General features: G+C 35.0%; 2 protein-coding genes across 2 annotated transcripts; one reads left to right on the top strand and one right to left on the bottom strand.

Moving 5' to 3' along the window:
- The first annotated feature begins 976 nt into the window (after nucleotides 1–976).
- LOC131171887 (autophagy-related protein 11-like) lies at nucleotides 977–9,779 on the top strand. Its single transcript, XM_058132051.1, has 5 exons — nucleotides 977–2,872; nucleotides 4,442–6,113; nucleotides 7,767–7,987; nucleotides 8,553–8,766; nucleotides 9,208–9,779. The coding sequence occupies exons 1-5, from the start codon at nucleotides 1,929–1,931 to the stop codon at nucleotides 9,622–9,624; spliced, it is 3,468 nt and encodes a 1,155-aa protein (XP_057988034.1). The 5' UTR covers nucleotides 977–1,928; the 3' UTR covers nucleotides 9,625–9,779.
- A 5,291-nt stretch (nucleotides 9,780–15,070) lies between these two features.
- Nucleotides 15,071–16,243, bottom strand: LOC131172167 (uncharacterized). Its single transcript, XM_058133112.1, has 4 exons — nucleotides 16,124–16,243; nucleotides 15,649–15,904; nucleotides 15,485–15,543; nucleotides 15,071–15,424 (listed from the first exon to the last, which is right to left on the bottom strand). Exons 1-4 carry the CDS (start codon nucleotides 16,241–16,243, stop codon nucleotides 15,071–15,073), a joined length of 789 nt encoding a protein of 262 aa, XP_057989095.1.
- Between the last annotated feature and the right edge of the window lie 894 nt (nucleotides 16,244–17,137).

Raw genomic sequence — 17,137 nt, 5'->3', positions numbered from 1 at the left:
TATTTTAATTGGTTAAAAAATAATCCAAAAATTAATTATTATTTAAACAAATCTTTAATTTGATCGATTAAATTGTTTTTTACTCAAATTCAAATCTTATTTTATTAAGAAGTATAATTTTATTAAGAATTTTTTTATCTAATTAAAATTAAATTAATTAATATATAGTAAAAAAATAGAAATCTTATTCAACGTATCATAATTTACTTAAATACTTATGTATTACAATTTGTAAATGCGCTATTTAATAAACAATACGAATATTTATTTTTTTTTTTTATAAAATCAAGTTTAAAAATAGTAAACTCCATAATATTTTTATTTGAATATGATTTTTAATATGGGAAGAAACACTTTTAATTTTCACAATTTTTTTATTGAGGCAATATTTTAAGGGTGGCTATAATTTATTTTTATTAGTAAAATTAAGATGTTGCATAACTTTTTATATTATTCTTACTTAAATAGAATTTATTTTTTTTTCTAATTTTATATATTTTAATGAAAATTTTTTATTAATTTTTAAAAAATTTAATCACGAAATCGTGTAATAATAAATATTAACTATATACAACGGGCATAAAATAAATACTAATTCCATAAAGAATTTCAAAGCCCAAACAAAAAATATTAGTTGATCAATAAATTTTAACTAAACTATAATAAATTCTTCTGTAAATATAATAATTTATCTTAAAAAAATGATAAAATTGGTAATTTTGTATATATTTATATTTTAAAATTAATGAAAAGAACAAAAACGTAAAAAATTCAATAATGTGAATTCCAAAACTTTAGGTGAGTAAACTGGTAATGCAAAAACATTTTTAAATTACAATTTCATCCACTTCAATGCCTCTCTAACTACAACGAGAACTTAAAAAAAGGATCGAATGCCTATAAATAATCAAATATCTAGTAAAAATAACTGCTTGATTTTCTCTTCTCCCAAACTTTATTTTATCAGAGATTTGAGAGAGAGAGAGAGCTCTTCTGCTACCCGCAGGTGGTTGCTTCTTGCAGAAGGATCTCTGTGAATTTTTTTTTCCTATTGCCTGTTGATATAAAAGAATAGTTATAAAGAAAAGAAGAAATTGCAGATTTCAATAACAGTATTAAAAAAAAAAAAATGAAGGGGTTTCGTGGAGAGAACCTTATGTAGAGCCCCTAAATTCCCCTATTAGATTCCATCTTCTCTTAACGTGATTGCTATCTATTGCTTTGATTTATCCAGTTCAAAATTCTCAGAAGAAAAATTCGCTTCTTTGGTCTCAGAATTTTTTTTTTTCTTTTGATCGCCCCGTAGCTGTTTTTGTTCGTTTTAGGTTTTGTTCTGAGCATCGTGGGAGCACGATTGGGGCTTTTTTGGGTGTAATCATTGGTGGGTAATTTGGGATTCGGTCACACCTTCGTGATTTTGACGTTGGGTCGGTGATGCTTAGGGTTTTCAACAAATATTTTGGTGGTTCTGTTGTGAACGGGTGGCTTTTGATGAGTCGCGCTGTGGATTTTTGCTAAATTTGGGTATTTTGGAGGATTTGGGTGTAAAGTCTTAGGTTTTTGGATAAAATCTCTGGAGGGTGTGGTTTGGGAGGGGGCATTCCTTTTTTTTTTTTTCAGATTCTTGTGGTCAGTCGATAACTACTGGTGTTCTGTCGATTCAATTCTTGGTGTGTTTACGGAATATTGGATGTTTCGGCAGATTTCTGTAGTGGGGTGGTGAAAAATCAAGGATTAAATCTCTAAAGAGGGGTAATCCTCCCATTTGGTTTTAACTCGGAGTTTATCACGATTGATTGAATTGTTTCGACCATATCTTTGGGTTCGATAGGCCTTGTGTGGGGTTGTAACTAAAATTCTGCTGTAGGGGTGGTGAATTTTTTATTCTCTTGTATTTTGTGGTGGGCAATTCTGCATCTAAGGATAAGATGAGTTCAAGCGTTACTGAAGGTTCGGTTCATGAGGGTAAGCTTCTAGTCCACATAGCAGAAAATGGCCACTCCTTTGAGCTTGATTGTGATGAAGCAACCCCTGTGGAGGCAGTTATGCGGTATATTGAATCAGTCGCAGGGATTAATTTCAATGAACAGCTTGTTTTGTGTTTGGATATGAAACTCGAATCCCAGCGGCCTCTTTCTGCTTATAAGCTTCCATCCAGTGATGGAGATGTGTTTATATTCAATAAAGCTAGGCTCCAAAATAGTTCCCCTCCCCCTCTACCTGAGCAATTTGATATTCTTGAAGTTGCAGATCCTCCACCACCAGCATGTCCACATGATCCCCACCCCTTAGACGACGCATTGGACCCCGCTTTGAAGGCTTTGCCTTCTTATGAGAGACAATTTAGGTACCATTACCATAGGGGTCATGCGATATACAGTAGAACTCATGTGAAGTATGAGCATTGTGAGAGGTTATTGAGGGAGCAGAAGGTGCAGGAGAGAGCAGTTGAGGTTGCTAGGGGTAATTTGGATCAATATTATAGGATGATTAGTCAGAATTACTCAGAATTCATGAAGCGCTACACACAGCAGCACAGGATGCATTCTGAACTCTTAATGAATTACAGAAGGGATTTAGAAAAACTGAGGTCTATCAAACTTCATCCAGCTTTGCAGAATACTACACGTAAGAGTTTAGTGGATTTTGTGAAGGAAGAAAACCTGAGGAAAGCTGTCGAGAACTGTAGCAACTCCCATAGACAGTTTGAGAAGAAGGTTTCGGAGTTTAAGCAGACGTTTAGTGACGTAAAGCGCAAGGTGGGGGAGTTATTTGCTTGCAGGACTCCCTTTCCTCTTAGGAATTTAGAGCTAGCCATCAAGGAGCGTCAGCGATTCATCAATGAACAGAAGAGTATAATGCAATCTTTAAGGTTGGTAGACTTTCATCCCAGTTATCTGAACCAACTTTCCTCTGTGATTTTGTATTAGTTTTTGACCTTTTTTAAGTTTCTGGTGCTTTTCATGTTTGGCTGATATATCTTGATTGATAAAATCCTTTAGGATACTGTAGTGCTATGCAGTACTCTATTGCTAGTAATTGGTTTTGGAGTTTTTTCTTATAATTTATAAGTAGAAGTTTGTTTACTATTAAGCTAATCTTCTCTTAACAATTGTCTCAGTGTTTTTCAAGACAAAACCATAGAGCGATTGCATGGCTACTGTGTACACTGGATCTGACTTATCTTGATTTCTCATACCTGATGTGTTTTTAGGATCTTTGATGCTCCTTGCTTGCCAAAGGAAAAAAAATGTAACTATTCTTATATTCCCACTTCCCTGGTGAAACACCATTTGTTGTGACATTAGTGACTTCTACTTTATTTGATAGATAGATGTTGTGATGGTGGAATTTTGTTAGATATAGCCTACAGAAAGTTTTTTCCTACTGAAGGTTGGAAAGGGGAAAGGAAAGGACTGGGGATTTTAGTTCTGGTAAGGAAAATGGTTTTGGGAACTTTTATTCCAGTTCTTCTTGGCTCTAAATGCCAACTTGCACATTTAAGTTGGATATTTAGAACTGGAAGTTACTTAATAATTACTTAATTGACATTAAGTTTCAAATTGCTGCAGAATTTTCATCTCATCTAGTAAGAGCTTGTATCTCTCTTCCCTTTTTTTTTTATTAAGAAGTTAATCACTATAGATTAACTCATTCAGAAGAACGGAGCTCTAGATGAGGATGTAACTTATAGAAACAATACATGATGGATGAAATGGAGGAGTCCGATAAAGTGAATGGTCCCACAAGATGTGTGGCATAAATGTAGATGTTAAGATGAATGTCTGGTAACATAATAATGGATGAAATTAGGAATGAACACAGCTAGTTTGCGATTAAGGCTTAGTTATTGTTGGTGTTAATCATTTTAGGTGATTACCATGGCCTGATTGAATCATCAAGTAGACGAGGCTGTTGGTCTTTTTGTTTATGAAGTATAGAAAGCTTTACTCTCTGTGATTTCTAATTCCCTGACAACTTGTAGAAGTAATTTACTTCAGAATCTTTTCCATATTAAAAGATGCGTGCATTCTCTAGTCTAATGTCATTATTTCCTTTTGATTTGTTATTTATTTTCTATCTTTCCTTTTTAACTTTGTGCCTAGAACTTATTGAGTGCAGGACTAGAACTTTATTGTTTCTGGGCTTCATGGGGAGTTTTGATTTTCTGATGTTCTTTATTATATTTGATTATATATGGAAAGGAATAAAGTAAACATCATAAGCCATTAAAACCATTTAAAGGTGGTTTTGAAACATGTACAGCTATGAAGTTTTCAAGTTTGCAGAAGACTCTGAAACACCATTAGTTCCACTTATCAATTACCCTACTTTAGAGCTTGTGTTTATTTATTTATTCATTTTTTTCTGCTGTCTTAGTTGTGTTGTAGGAATATATTTTAAATTCTGTTAGCTAACGACTGTGGTTGTGTTCATGCAGCAAAGATGTAAATACGGTAAAGAAACTTGTGGATGATTGTCTGTCCTGCCAATTGTCCTCCTCACTGCGCCCTCACGATGCAGTTTCAGCCCTGGGTCCCATGTATGATGTACATGACAAGAATCATTTGCCTAAGATGGAGGCTTGTGGTTGTTCAATTACCAAACTTCTTGAGTTCTGCAAGGATAAGAAGAATGAGATGAACATCTTTGTGCACAATTACATGCAAAAAATAGCATATATTTCTTATAAAATTAAAGATGCTAAGTTCCAGTTTCCAGTTTTTAGAGAAGCAATGGTGCGCCAGGATGATCTGTTTACTGAACTGAAGCTGGTTCGAGGGATTGGTCCTGCATATAGAGCTTGCCTTGCAGAAGTGGTAAGAAGAAAGGCCTCCATGAAACTTTACATGGGCATGGCTGGACAGTTGGCTGAAAGGCTTGCTACCAAGAGGGAGACTGAGGTTAGGAGACGGGAAGAGTTTCGAAAAGCACATAGTTCATATATACCAAGGGATATATTAGATTCAATGGGCTTGGATGATATTCCAAGCCAGTGTGACGTCAATATTGCTCCTTTTGACACAAATTTGCTTAATATTGATATCTCAGACCTGGACCATTATGCGCCTGAGTATTTAGTGGGACTACCTTTAAAGAGTGAGAAGCATGCAAGCTTGAAAGGCTCATTTTCCATGTCTAATGACAGTTCTCATTCTGCTGAGGGGGCAGAGATGGTTGCAGACACTCTTGACAAAGACTATTCTGAGGAGCTTCTTGAAGGCAGTGAGTTGGTAGAGATTGCTGGAACTAGCAAGCTGGAAGTTGAGAATGCAAAACTGAAAGCTGAACTTGCTTCTGCAAAAGCGCTTATATGTACCCTCAGCCTTGAATATGAGTCAGTGGATGATGAAAAAGTGGATAGTTTGTTGAAGAATGCTGCAGAGAAGACAGCTGAAGCCTTGCAGCTGAAAGATGAGCATGGGAAGCATCTCCAATCTATGCTTAAGGCAAAGCAACTGCAATGTCTGTCATATGAGAAGCGTATCCAAGAATTAGAGCAGAGATTGTCTGATCAGTTTCTGCAGGAGCAAAAACTTTCAAGCAGCAATGTTGCATCTGATTTTGACCTTCCAGCTGCAAAGGCTGATGACAGCAAACCGCAAATCCATGGTGATATGCAAGCCCATGTGCCTTATATATCAACTTCAGAGCCCATGGATGAAGTTTCTTGTATTTCTAGTTCTTTGGATGCAAAACTAGGACTTTTCACAAGGCAACCAAGTAAAGTTCGAGATGGGGGTGACGAAAATATGATGGATACCTCTGGAATGCTAAATACTCAGTTGGATTCTCTAATGATGGAGCCACATCGTGAAGAACTGCAAGTTGCTGATAAAGATGGGAAAGATAAAATGGTGGGACAAATGGGCATGTCATTGGCAAGCAGTTCCACAGCTGAGAGTATGCCTGAAGCTGTAAATGTGTTACCTACTGATGCTGCAGTTGAGCCTAAGATCACTTGTGATATTGTGTTGGAATTGCAAAGTGCACTTGTAGAAAAATCAAATCAATTGAGTGAAACTGAATCCAAGCTCAAAGCTGCTATGGAGGATGTTGCAGTACTTACTAGGGAATTGGAAATGAGTCGGAAGCTTCTTGATGAATCTCAGGTATTAGCGCATGAAACACAGTTTTGGATAAAACTGAGCTTCATTTTGCATAAAACTGGTTTCGTAGTGGCTTATGCATTCACTTTTCTTTAAGCATTAGGTTTTATATGTTTGACATAATGACATGGTGTGATGGATAGGCTTATTAATTTTTGCAGAATTGCAATATAGAAATTTTGTTTAACTAAGGAGTTTGATATCTTTTTCTTTTTGTGAAAATTAGGTGACCCCTGCTTAAGTTTTTTGGAGTTGGCAAATAAAACATGGGTATTTATTTTCTTCTCAACTATGTCTCTTGATAAGCAGAAACATTTTCCTTTAGCATTAAATGTTCTTTGAGGACTCGGAGGTTCCATGTTATCCTTGAAGAGGTTTTTCTTTTGTTTCCTTCAAAGACCTATGCTTCAACTGAAAATTCTATTAGGATTAATCTTTTTCTTGTCTTCAAACTTGTGATAATTTCCAAAATGTGATACTTGGTTCCTGATTTGGTACTAACAGAAAGAGCATATTTTTAATGCTTGCCAGAAATAATTTTTTCCTTCTAAAATCAATGGCAAAGGGAGTTGGAATGGCCGAAACCATTACAAGAATGACCTTTGATCATACTTCATCACCCTAAATTGCATAGGCAAGGACATATTTATCTGCAAGATAAATCTTTGTTTGTTTAGTAATTTTAGTCTCGCAAAAATCTATTACTTGTCTAGGTATAATTGTTATTTAAGATCTGAATACATATTGAGAATTCCTTAAAATGGTTCTTATTAATAATTTCATTTTGTTTGTAAGGTATCAGTGATCAATTTTATAAAATTTAATATTTTTATTTGGAGAAGTACTCTAGAGTCAAAGGGTTTTAAGTTAAATAGAACGAAGATAGAATACATGCATTGCAAGTTCAGTGAAGGCCAAACGGATGATAGTGAAGGAGTTAGTTTGAATGGAGTTGTATTGTCCCAAACTAATCTCTTTAAATATCTAGGCTCAGTCCTTCAAGTAGATGGGGAATGTGAGGAGGATGTTAGTCATAGGATTAAAGCCGAATGGTTGAAGTGGAGACATGCCACGAGAGTTTTATGTGATTGTAAGATTCCCAATAAGTTGAAAAGAAAATTTTACTGTACAGCCATACGACCGGCTATGTTATATGATAGTGAGTGTTGGGCACTGAAAGAGTCGTATGCGTTTAAGATAAGAGTTGCAGAGATGAAAATGTTACGGTGGACAAGTGGCCATACTATACTAGATAAAGTCCGTAATGAGAGTATTAGAGAAAAGGTAGGAGTGGTGCCAATTGAAGATAAGTTGAGAGAAGGAAGATTGAGGTGGTTTGGTCATGTGAAGCGTAGACATATGGAGGCTCCAGTTAGACAAGTAGAGCACATTAGATTAGATGATAGAAAGAAAAAAAGGGATAGACCTAAATTGACTTGGAGGAGAGTAGTACAACATGACCTAGAAGCATTACATATTTCTGAGGATTTAACCCAAAATCGTTTAGAGTGGAGAAAGCGAATCCATATAGCCGACCCTAAATTTTTGGGATAAAGGCTTAGTTGAGTTGAGTTGAGTATGAAAACATGCTTCAAAGATCTGATCAGCTTGTATTTCACATGTTTTAATAATCTTTCTTTTTGTGCTGTATAACAGATGAATTGTGCTCACTTGGAGAATTGTTTGCATGAAGCAAGAGAGGAAGCCCAAACCCATCTTTGCGCAGCTGATCGAAGGGCCTCAGAGTATAGTGCCCTGCGTGCATCTGCTGTGAAAATGCGTGGCCTTTTTGAAAGACTTAGGAACTGTATATATGGCCCGAGTGGAGTTGCTGGTTTTGCTGATTCCTTGCGTGCGTTAGCTCAATCTTTGGGCAAGTAAGATATTTGGCAGAATCCTCTATAATTTGTCTTCTATGGACAATTATCAACTTTTTTGCCGGACTTTATGCATCCAACATTTTGATTCAGTCTAGCACTTAGAAGTTTGTGGTCAAATATTGGGCATTTATAGAAGTGCAATGTTCTTCTCTGAATTTTCACTAATATTATATGGGGAATGGGTGTGGGTTACATGTTTCTGAATTGCTGCAGTATTAAGATGTCAGGGCCAAATGCAACTAGTTCTTTAAAAGAAATCAATTTCTTGAAGTTTTTATATATGAGTAATGGTCATTGCAGCAATTATGATAGTCCTGTGTTGGATTGTGTCAGTCTACATTGTGGGATACAGGCAAATAACTATAGGCCTCTGCTGTATGTGTATCCTCAAAAAATGATACAGTAGGTTGATATGTTACTTTATCAGTCACTGGCTAAATACTTGTTAGGGTATGTTATTCTAGATATATACATAGGGGATTAACTCTCTATAGGATATCAGTTTAGTTGGTGATTTTTAAAATGGCAAAAGTTTAATTGCTTTCCTTTGAAAACTATGCAGTTCCATTAATGACAATGAAGATGATGGTACTGCTGAGTTTCGAAAATGCATCCGGGTTCTTGCAGATAGAGTTGGTTTCTTGTCTAGGCATCGCGAGGAGCTGCTTGACAAGTACCCAAAACTGGAAGCTGCAAATGAACAGCTTAAAAAGGAGTTGGAAGAAAAGAAGGAGCTGGTTGCCACTTTATATAAAAAGCATCAACTTGAGAAGCAGGTACTCTTGGCTTGTTAATGGTGTTTTCTGTTCATGATGTATTAGTGGTGCCGCATGACGCATGACCAGTTACTGTGACCCAAATTGTTGACTTACAATTTAAAGCAGATTATGGTTCATGCAAACTTTTCAAGTGCTTTTTTTTTTTTTTTTGGGATTTGTTTGTCATTGATTTTAACTGTCATATACAATTAGCTACCTCTTTAAATTAATTATAATGACTGGCTTAGTTTCTGCTGGCAGAGCCATCATCAATGGTGGACGGTGTAACGCCGTTCTTCTGTAGTGTTATTCTTATCTAATTTTTTGTGTTTCTTGCCTTTTTATTTTTCCTTTTCAATTTTAGACCTTTCCTGTGTTAGTTTCCTTTTTTGTAGTTGTGTTCAAAACTCTTTGCTTATAACTTGACAGTATGATGTTTCTAATGGTGTTCTCCTACAGGCAAACAAAGAAAGGATATCTTTCGGGCGGTTGGAAGGTCATGAGATAGCTGCATTTGTTCTCAATTCAGCTGGGCATTATGAGGCAATCAACCGAAATGGTTCTAACTACTATTTGTCTTCTGAATCTGTGGCGTTGTTTACTGATCATCTTCCAAGGCGTCCCAGCTACATTGTTGGGCAGATTGTGCATATTGAACGCCAGATTGCGAAGCCATTGCCTCCTAGCGCAGCCAGGCCTGAGCATGGTAGGGCAGATCAAGTGGATCATCTTACTTGTGACACAGGAACTGATCAATTGACCCTGAATTTGGGATCAACCTCAAATCCATTCAGTCTTCCCATTGGTTGTGAATACTTCGTAGTGACAGTAGCTATGTTACCTGATACCACCATTCGTTCACTACCTCCTTCCTGATCCCTGCTTCAGGCAGATAAGACGTGATGGAAGAAATCAAGTGTATATATATATAATTATATATAAATATTGGAAAAAATGATGGAAAGCAAACTTCTCTTTCTTTTTGTACAGTTGATCATCCAATTACGTTTAATCTTTCCTTTGTGTATAAAGCTACTCTATTTAACCATGTAAAAAAAATGTGAATATTTTATCAATCTCTTGAATTTTAATCGATCTTGCTCGTTAACTTGCTTCAACTTGAGTTGATGGAAGAGAGTTTTTAGCCCATTCACCAAAAGATATTTTATGTAGCTTGTTCTCTCTAGATGAGTTCAAATGTACAATGAATTTTAGGTAATTTACTTTTTAGGCAGCAAATTCAAATATGCAATCAATGACAAAATCAATAACCAAGTCGACTTGCTGTTTTTTCATTTTTGGGAATGAGGAGAAAAGAACACAACATAGCTATAACGCGCAGGAACGTTAACTTGCTGTATGATACTCTTAAATTATGCTATTTGATTATCGTAACTTCTTATCATTAATCAATATTTATTAATTAGGCAATTTTAGTTGTTTATATCTATATATTTTGAAGCTAAGTGAAATATATTACCAAAAATCATCAAAAAATAAAAAAAAGCATCTACAAAGAAAGGAGGGGAGACAAATCCCAACTCCTACAATCTGTCATTGAACGAGTTTCTCTAGTAAGAACATGGGCAACTATGTTCACAGATCTCCTGACAAACTGAATATAAACACAAGAATCTCTTATGCAAGAGTTAGACAATTTGCTATAACAACTCCATGGGAAGCTGACTAAGAGCAGCCCTGTTGTAATGCAGAAATAGCAGAAAGAGAATCAAAATTAACAATAGCATTTTCCCAACCACGTGATTTAATCCAACTCAAAACCTCCCTAATGCCTATTGCCTTTGCCGCTTTAAGGGAGAAAACGCTCAGAATCTCCAACCACCTACAGTTATCCAAAGCCATCCAATTAATGCCATGGTGTTGAGATTGATTATTACCCCACCAAAACTGTTTACCATCTTCTCAAGTTTAGAGCACAAAGAGACAGGGAGCAAGAAAACCCCCATAACATAGTTGGGCAACGCTTGAGAAATTGTTTTAAACAAAATCTCCTTACTTGCCTGTGATAGGAACTTCCTTTTCCAAGATTGAAGCTTCTGCCACACATTGTCTTTAATGAAACGAAAGATATTCAACTTGCTTCGGTCGATAAGCGGTGGTAGGCCTAATATGTACTTAGATCACAAACAGTAGGCACCTCCAAAATAGAAGCAACATTATCCTGCTGACTATTAAGTGTGTTAGCACTAAAATATATTTTGACTTTTTTAAAATTAATAGACTGACCATATGCCTTATCGTTAGCAGCAAGTATATCCTTCGCAACAAGTGCTTTAGTTTCAATATCCTTAAAAAAAAAGCAGACTACCGTCTGTAAAAAAAAAAGGATGAGAAACATTCGGTGCTCCAACCATGAATCAATTCGGAAGATTCAGCCTGCTGAATTAATGCCGACAACCCTTCTGCATAGAGAATGAAAAAAAGATATGGTGACAACGAACATCCTTGGCACAACCTCTTCTAGGAATGATAAGAACCTCTAAATTTTTTCCCTTATAGGCTTGAAGATAAGGCATAGAAGACCTAGAGATAAGGGATCTAAGGGCTACCTAGCCATAGGTAAAGTAGAAAAGTCTAGCAACTCCTTAAGTAGAACCTACCTAAAGCTTTTAAATATTATGTTTCTTTTAGTTATTGCTATGCTATGCACGCTCATGCATCATGAAAGTATGTTCTCATTAGATATATTACATTTTAGGGATAAATTGCATATATGTTTTATTATCACAAGATGATGCATTTGCACTATTACTTGTGATGTGTTAGTAGCCTGTGGATGACCAATTGGTTCCTTATGAGAAATGATATGATAAAGAAAAGCAATGACATGCATGCATAATGAGCTAACTATGTTACGGATAATCGTGTAAGGCAATTCGTGTCTCCACCCTATATATTTGTTTGATATTATAAGATAAGAGGAAGTCTTGAAGAGCTCCTATAATGGGTTGGGCACATTGGATGTATATTTATGGAAATAACATGATTGAGGAACCAATGGTGATATGAACTACCCTTATGTGAATTATCTGTGCTATGAACCCCATATGGTTGCTGCATTGCATAGACTTGTATGTAATTGTTTTATTATATGTTTTCCTTCCTTTAAGTAGGCTGTTACTCACTAAGCCCCAAGCTCGCTCTTCTTCTGCCTTCCCCTTTTAGAGACAAAAGTTGAAAATAAAGTAAGCATATTTAGGCTATGAGTTCCAGAGGCTATTGTCTCATTTTGTTTTAAAAGGTATATGTAAAGTTTATGGAACTCCTCTTATGAAATGTAATTGTATAAAGGTTTATTGTACTTGTAATCAAATGTTTCATGAAATAAATAAAATTATTTAATGATTAAAGTGTTTTTTGACTTAAATGTGCCTCCACCACTATTTATGAAAGTAATGTCCAGGCTTGTTATGGGTTTTGATGGCTTCTTGCTTATTTGTTCCCTTAGTGCCGTGAATAGCCTTGGACTTGGGTTTTACATGTCTCAACCGCCTTGCTAACATTTTGGCAATTTTGTAGAGGACATTGCAAAATGAAATTCCACAAAGGTCCCTTATAGTTTCCAAATTGTTTCTTCTTTGGAATGAGGACGATGATTGTATCATTCGGACCCTCTAGGAAATACTAATTAGCAATAAATCATAGATAAGCTGAACTCACATCCTTACCAATAACATCCTAGAAATGCCGATAGCAATCGATTCATACCTTTGGGACTAAGGGATTTGTTAGGGATCATATTGAAAATTATCTTTTTCATATCGCGAAAGGAACCATCAAAAGAGTGTTCTGAGCTTTTAAGACCTCATTAGTCACAAAATGCAGAACACCATCCAAAACATGGTACTAAGATGAAAATAACAGAGTAAAATAGTCAATCATGTGATTACCTAAATCATTTGGCCATTCATGCTAGAGTCTTGCACCATTTGCAATTGAGTTAAGCAATTCTTGCATTTCCTTTTTGATGCCATTCGATAAAAATAACAAGTGTTAGCATCCCATTCATTAAGCTAGAACTATTTGCTCCATTGCTTCTAGTAAACTTTCCTTTTGTGGAGAAACTCATGCAAATGGTTTTTAGTGTCGAGGAACTCTATAACATCATATGGGTTTTGAGAATGGTGCACATCACAAATTTTCCTCCACTGCTCCATTAAATTTTAATGCTTGATCTTGCGTTTCTCACTCTACTGAAGTAAAGTTAACTCATAAGATTGAGTTCTTGTCAAAACATCCTTTGACCTAGCCATGTCCCAATCACTTTGAACAACCTCCTTACACTCTGGCTCCCATATCCAACAATTTTCGAATTTAAACTAGCGAGAGGACAGTGAAAAATTGACTAACTTAAGCTTAAGCAAAATTGGCAGATGATAAGAATAAGAGAGTTCCAAGGAGCTCAATTTAGCATATTGGAAATGATCTCACAAGCTCTAATTAACTAAAGCTCTGTTAAGCTTTTCCTTCACTCAATATAGAGTAACCCCCTCTCCTAAGTATATTTGTACCTTTCCATGGGTAAATCATTAAACTGACATAAAAAATGGTAGATTGAACCGATTTAAAAGCCAATTCGATTAAGGAGTACAACCTTTCTTCTCATAAGAGGCAAAAATGTCATTGAAGTCTATTGAGCAACAACAAGGCAGTGTCAATGAGGAGCAGAGAGATCAAAAGAGTTGCCACAAATCCTTACACCTAACTCTTGTTATAAAAACCAATCATTCTCTAAGAACCCAACCTATCAATTGTGACACACACATCAATGTGGTTCCTATAATAACTCAAGAGCCTAACCATGTCTTTCTTACAATAGAAAAGAGCCAAACCACTACTGTGTGCCTTAAATTCTCAATTGCAAACAAGCCTTCAAAACCTAACTTATTCTTTAATGATTCCATTCTGTTATAATCATAGAGAGTTTCCATTAGAAAAATAAAAGTGGGCCACTTATCTGTTACAAGCTCTTGCAAGACCTAAACTGATCATAGGTTGTGAAGCACATGACAATTACAATTGACGCATGTTATGGCTCTCAGCAAGCCTCTGTAGCAGAGCTCGTTGCTAATTTTTTTTTTTTGAGATACCTATAACTTAACCCACACTCACAACAACACCTTAACCCATTCCCTTTAAGCCCACTACTTCCTACCTTCTTTGTTTAGGATCAGCTATAATAACTCCCTTTACCAGAGACAATGGGTCATGGCCCAGCACCTATTTGGGTCCAACTTAACTCTTACCATGATCATTGGTAATAACTAAATTAGATGGATCATGTCACTCACTATTAGTCCCATGCTAACCTCATCCTCTGTTTTTGGCCTATGATCTTTAAAAGTTCCATAGTAGATCTAATGGCTCCTTGACACTCTCCTTAGCTACCGAAACCTCATTTTGAAGCCATATGTCATCCATGCTGATTTGAGCCCAACATCTAGCAGTCCTTTGCCAAACACCATAAGGGCACCCTTATTGAGCATCAGTTTAATCAAATAGATGTGCATAAAATTATTCTGAATGGCTGAGCTTGCCACATAAAAGCAAAAGAATGGAAGATGTGTATAGTGAAGGAGACCAAAAAAACAATCACTACCAAATTTCTTAAGCCTCTTATGGCATCTTAAAGGTAATAAAAAATCGAGTCGCACCTAAATTCGCTTGTAACTATGCCATATACTAGTGAAGTTATTGGAATTTGCCTTAACAAACTCCCTAACAAAGTTGCTAATAATGGATGTAACATGTTCGGACATGAAACCCAGTGAAGGATCATGAACTTGCACCAACATAAGGTTATGGAACAATTGAATAGTAGTAGGTTGTTCATTCTCTCCCTCTAACTTTTCCTTTTCCACTAACATTACAACTATATCTTTCCCTTTAGTTTTTTGCACCACTAATTTCTATATCAACTTTTTTTGCTTTATGAGCTTCAACATTCTCATTATAAAGCATGCGCAAAGTCTCTTGAATAGTAATGATTTGATCAATAGCATCAGATGCAAAATAAATCTCTAGAAAATACCACTAAACCAATTTCATCTTGTTCCTTGGGTCCAATATAGCTGCTATAGAGATCAACAAATTATAATCACTCCAATACTTATCAAATTTCTTTTTCATCTTGCTAGCCATGGCTTGCATTTAGCCCTAATTCTCATGTGCTTCATTTAATAATTTTTTTATATTATAGAGTTCAGCCAGGAATAGTTTAAAGTTGGATATTCAAGAATCAAATTACTTTAGTAACTTCATTGAATTCTTCAAGAAAAGAGCAAACTTCCTTCACTTTTTCCTAATCTTCCTCATTAGGCAAGAAAGTGTAAGTTGGGTCTCTTTGCTGATATCGAGGGAAGACATCCTTAAACTCCAATGCAATAGATAGCATGAAATATATTGCATTCCACCTTGTGCCAAAATCCAAAATAAGCTTCTTTGAAGGAAATTTCAATTGCTTTCCAATTTCACTAAAATTCAAATGACGAGACTCTGCTTTTGCAAGATGCTTTACACTTTTATGCACTTTGAAAATTATATCTTCAATCTTAGACAACCCATCTTGCACCAATAAATTTAAGATAGCTGCACAACATCTCACATGAAACAACTTAGCATTAAGTGCAAGACTATTCTTGTAAGCAAGATTATCCTTCAACATTTTAATAGCAGCATCATTATAGACAATATTATTAACAGAAACAGTTCATACCTTATCTTCAATTCCCCATTTAACTAAGCATTTTTGCAGCACATCACATATAACAACTCCTATATAAGGTGGTGGAACATCATAGAAGTTCAAAGTATGCTTTTGTAAATTCCTGTTGGAGTCGACAAAGTGTGTAGTAACAACTATGTATGAAACTTGCTAACCTGACTTCCATAAATCTATGGTCACACTAACTTTGTGAACATGCTCTAGCAAATCCTTCACTTTCTTTTTCTCAATGTCATAAGCAGAGAAACAATCCTTTCTTACAATTTCACGACTAATATTTTTATAATAAGGAGTTACAGTTCTCATCAACAAATTGAAAACCTCATACTCTGTAAAAAGAAATGGCAACTCATGAACAAGGATCATATGGGCAAGGACTTCTCTTATCTTGGCATGGTCATATTTAAAATTCTGCATAGAAGTCACACTTTTTATCTCAGCTAGTGTTGTAGTGATACTAATTTGTTGTTGACCTTTCAAATTCACTTTCCTTTTTGGGCAAATCTTTAAATGTCTAAGAAAGTGTATTGTAGCACTAGTCTTGTTAACTCCAAGTTGGTGTTTTCAGTGAATGCACTCTACTTTCACTGTTCCATTAGGAAGAGTAACTTCTTTAAACTCAACCCATACCTTATATGTTTGCTTCTGTTTCTTTGAAGCAAATGGATTTTCCTCCTTTTCATTTGCCTCAATGACATCATTTTCTTTGTTATGATTTGCATCATCAATATTTGTGATAGCATCATCCATGACTGGGCTTGTAGATGAATCTTAAGTAGAAAGAAAAGCAATAGAACAAGCTTGATCAATAGGAGAAGTTAAGTCAATCGCGTTTGAGTTTGAGTTGTTTGATATTCTATTAAAAAAATTTCGCACGTTATTTATGTAAAAATGAAATGAAATGATATATAGAATAGAAATGTTCACCATTTAAGATATATAGACCATCAATTTAAATCCATGTTAATTTAATTTACTGAAAGGAAAAGATATATATAATAGGAAAAGATATGTATGTTAATTTAATTTATTACAAGGAAAAGATATATATGTTAATTTATTGACAATGTTATATATAATATGAAAAAAAGGAATTTATTGCTAATTAAAATAACATTCAATAATAAAATTGATAAATTAAATCAAAATTGATTAATTAAATTACTAGGATCTCAATTGAATCCATCCTAAATTAGTTGCTAATTTAAAATAGACCATCAATTAAAATTCATGTTAATTTAATTTATTGAAAGAAAAAGAAATTATTGGTAATCAAAATAAAACTCAATAATTAAATTGATAAGTTAAATTATTAGTAATCAAAATAAAATTCAAATTAATTTAATTATTTATTATTATTAAAAAAAAACTAGAAGACAAAGTAAGTCATGCCAACATGCAAGATAACAGTTTTGTTGTCCTTAAGGCTAGAGTCCAACATAGGTGAAATGGACAATCTATTAGTGAATAACTTGGGAAATTTTTATGGTGTATGCATCTATCTCCATTAAAGGATCAAACCATCTAAAATATTTCCAAAGAACTTGGCAGACCATCTCAAGGCCATTTTGATCTAAGATATAGATATTATATTAAAAACAAACAAAATTTATTGATAAATGTAAGAGGGCTCATGATTTAGCT

Source organism: Hevea brasiliensis, chromosome 13 (genome assembly GCF_030052815.1).
Source record: "Hevea brasiliensis isolate MT/VB/25A 57/8 chromosome 13, ASM3005281v1, whole genome shotgun sequence".
Classification (NCBI taxonomy): Eukaryota; Viridiplantae; Streptophyta; class Magnoliopsida; order Malpighiales; family Euphorbiaceae; genus Hevea; species Hevea brasiliensis.
The sequence above is the reverse complement of the archived record's forward strand: the minus strand, read 5'-3'. Positions and strand labels throughout refer to the sequence as shown.

Bases quoted from the DNA above. Each gene is read 5' to 3' on its own strand.
- LOC131171887 (XM_058132051.1), top strand. From the start codon at position 1,929: ATGAGTTCAAGCGTTACTGAAGGTTCGGTTCATGAGGGTAAGCTTCTA. The intron at 2,873-4,441 runs GTTGGTAGACTT...GTGTTCATGCAG, and splicing joins AGTATAATGCAATCTTTAAG to CAAAGATGTAAATACGGTAA. The intron at 8,767-9,207 runs GTACTCTTGGCT...GTTCTCCTACAG, and splicing joins AGCATCAACTTGAGAAGCAG to GCAAACAAAGAAAGGATATC.
- LOC131172167 (XM_058133112.1), bottom strand. From the start codon at position 16,243: ATGGATGATGCTATCACAAATATTGATGATGCAAATCATAACAAAGAA. The intron at 15,905-16,123 runs GTATGGGTTGAG...ACTTCTATGCAG, and splicing joins AACAGAAGCAAACATATAAG to AATTTTAAATATGACCATGC. The intron at 15,425-15,484 runs GTATGAACTGTT...AAAATGTTGAAG, and splicing joins AATGGGGAATTGAAGATAAG to GATAATCTTGCTTACAAGAA.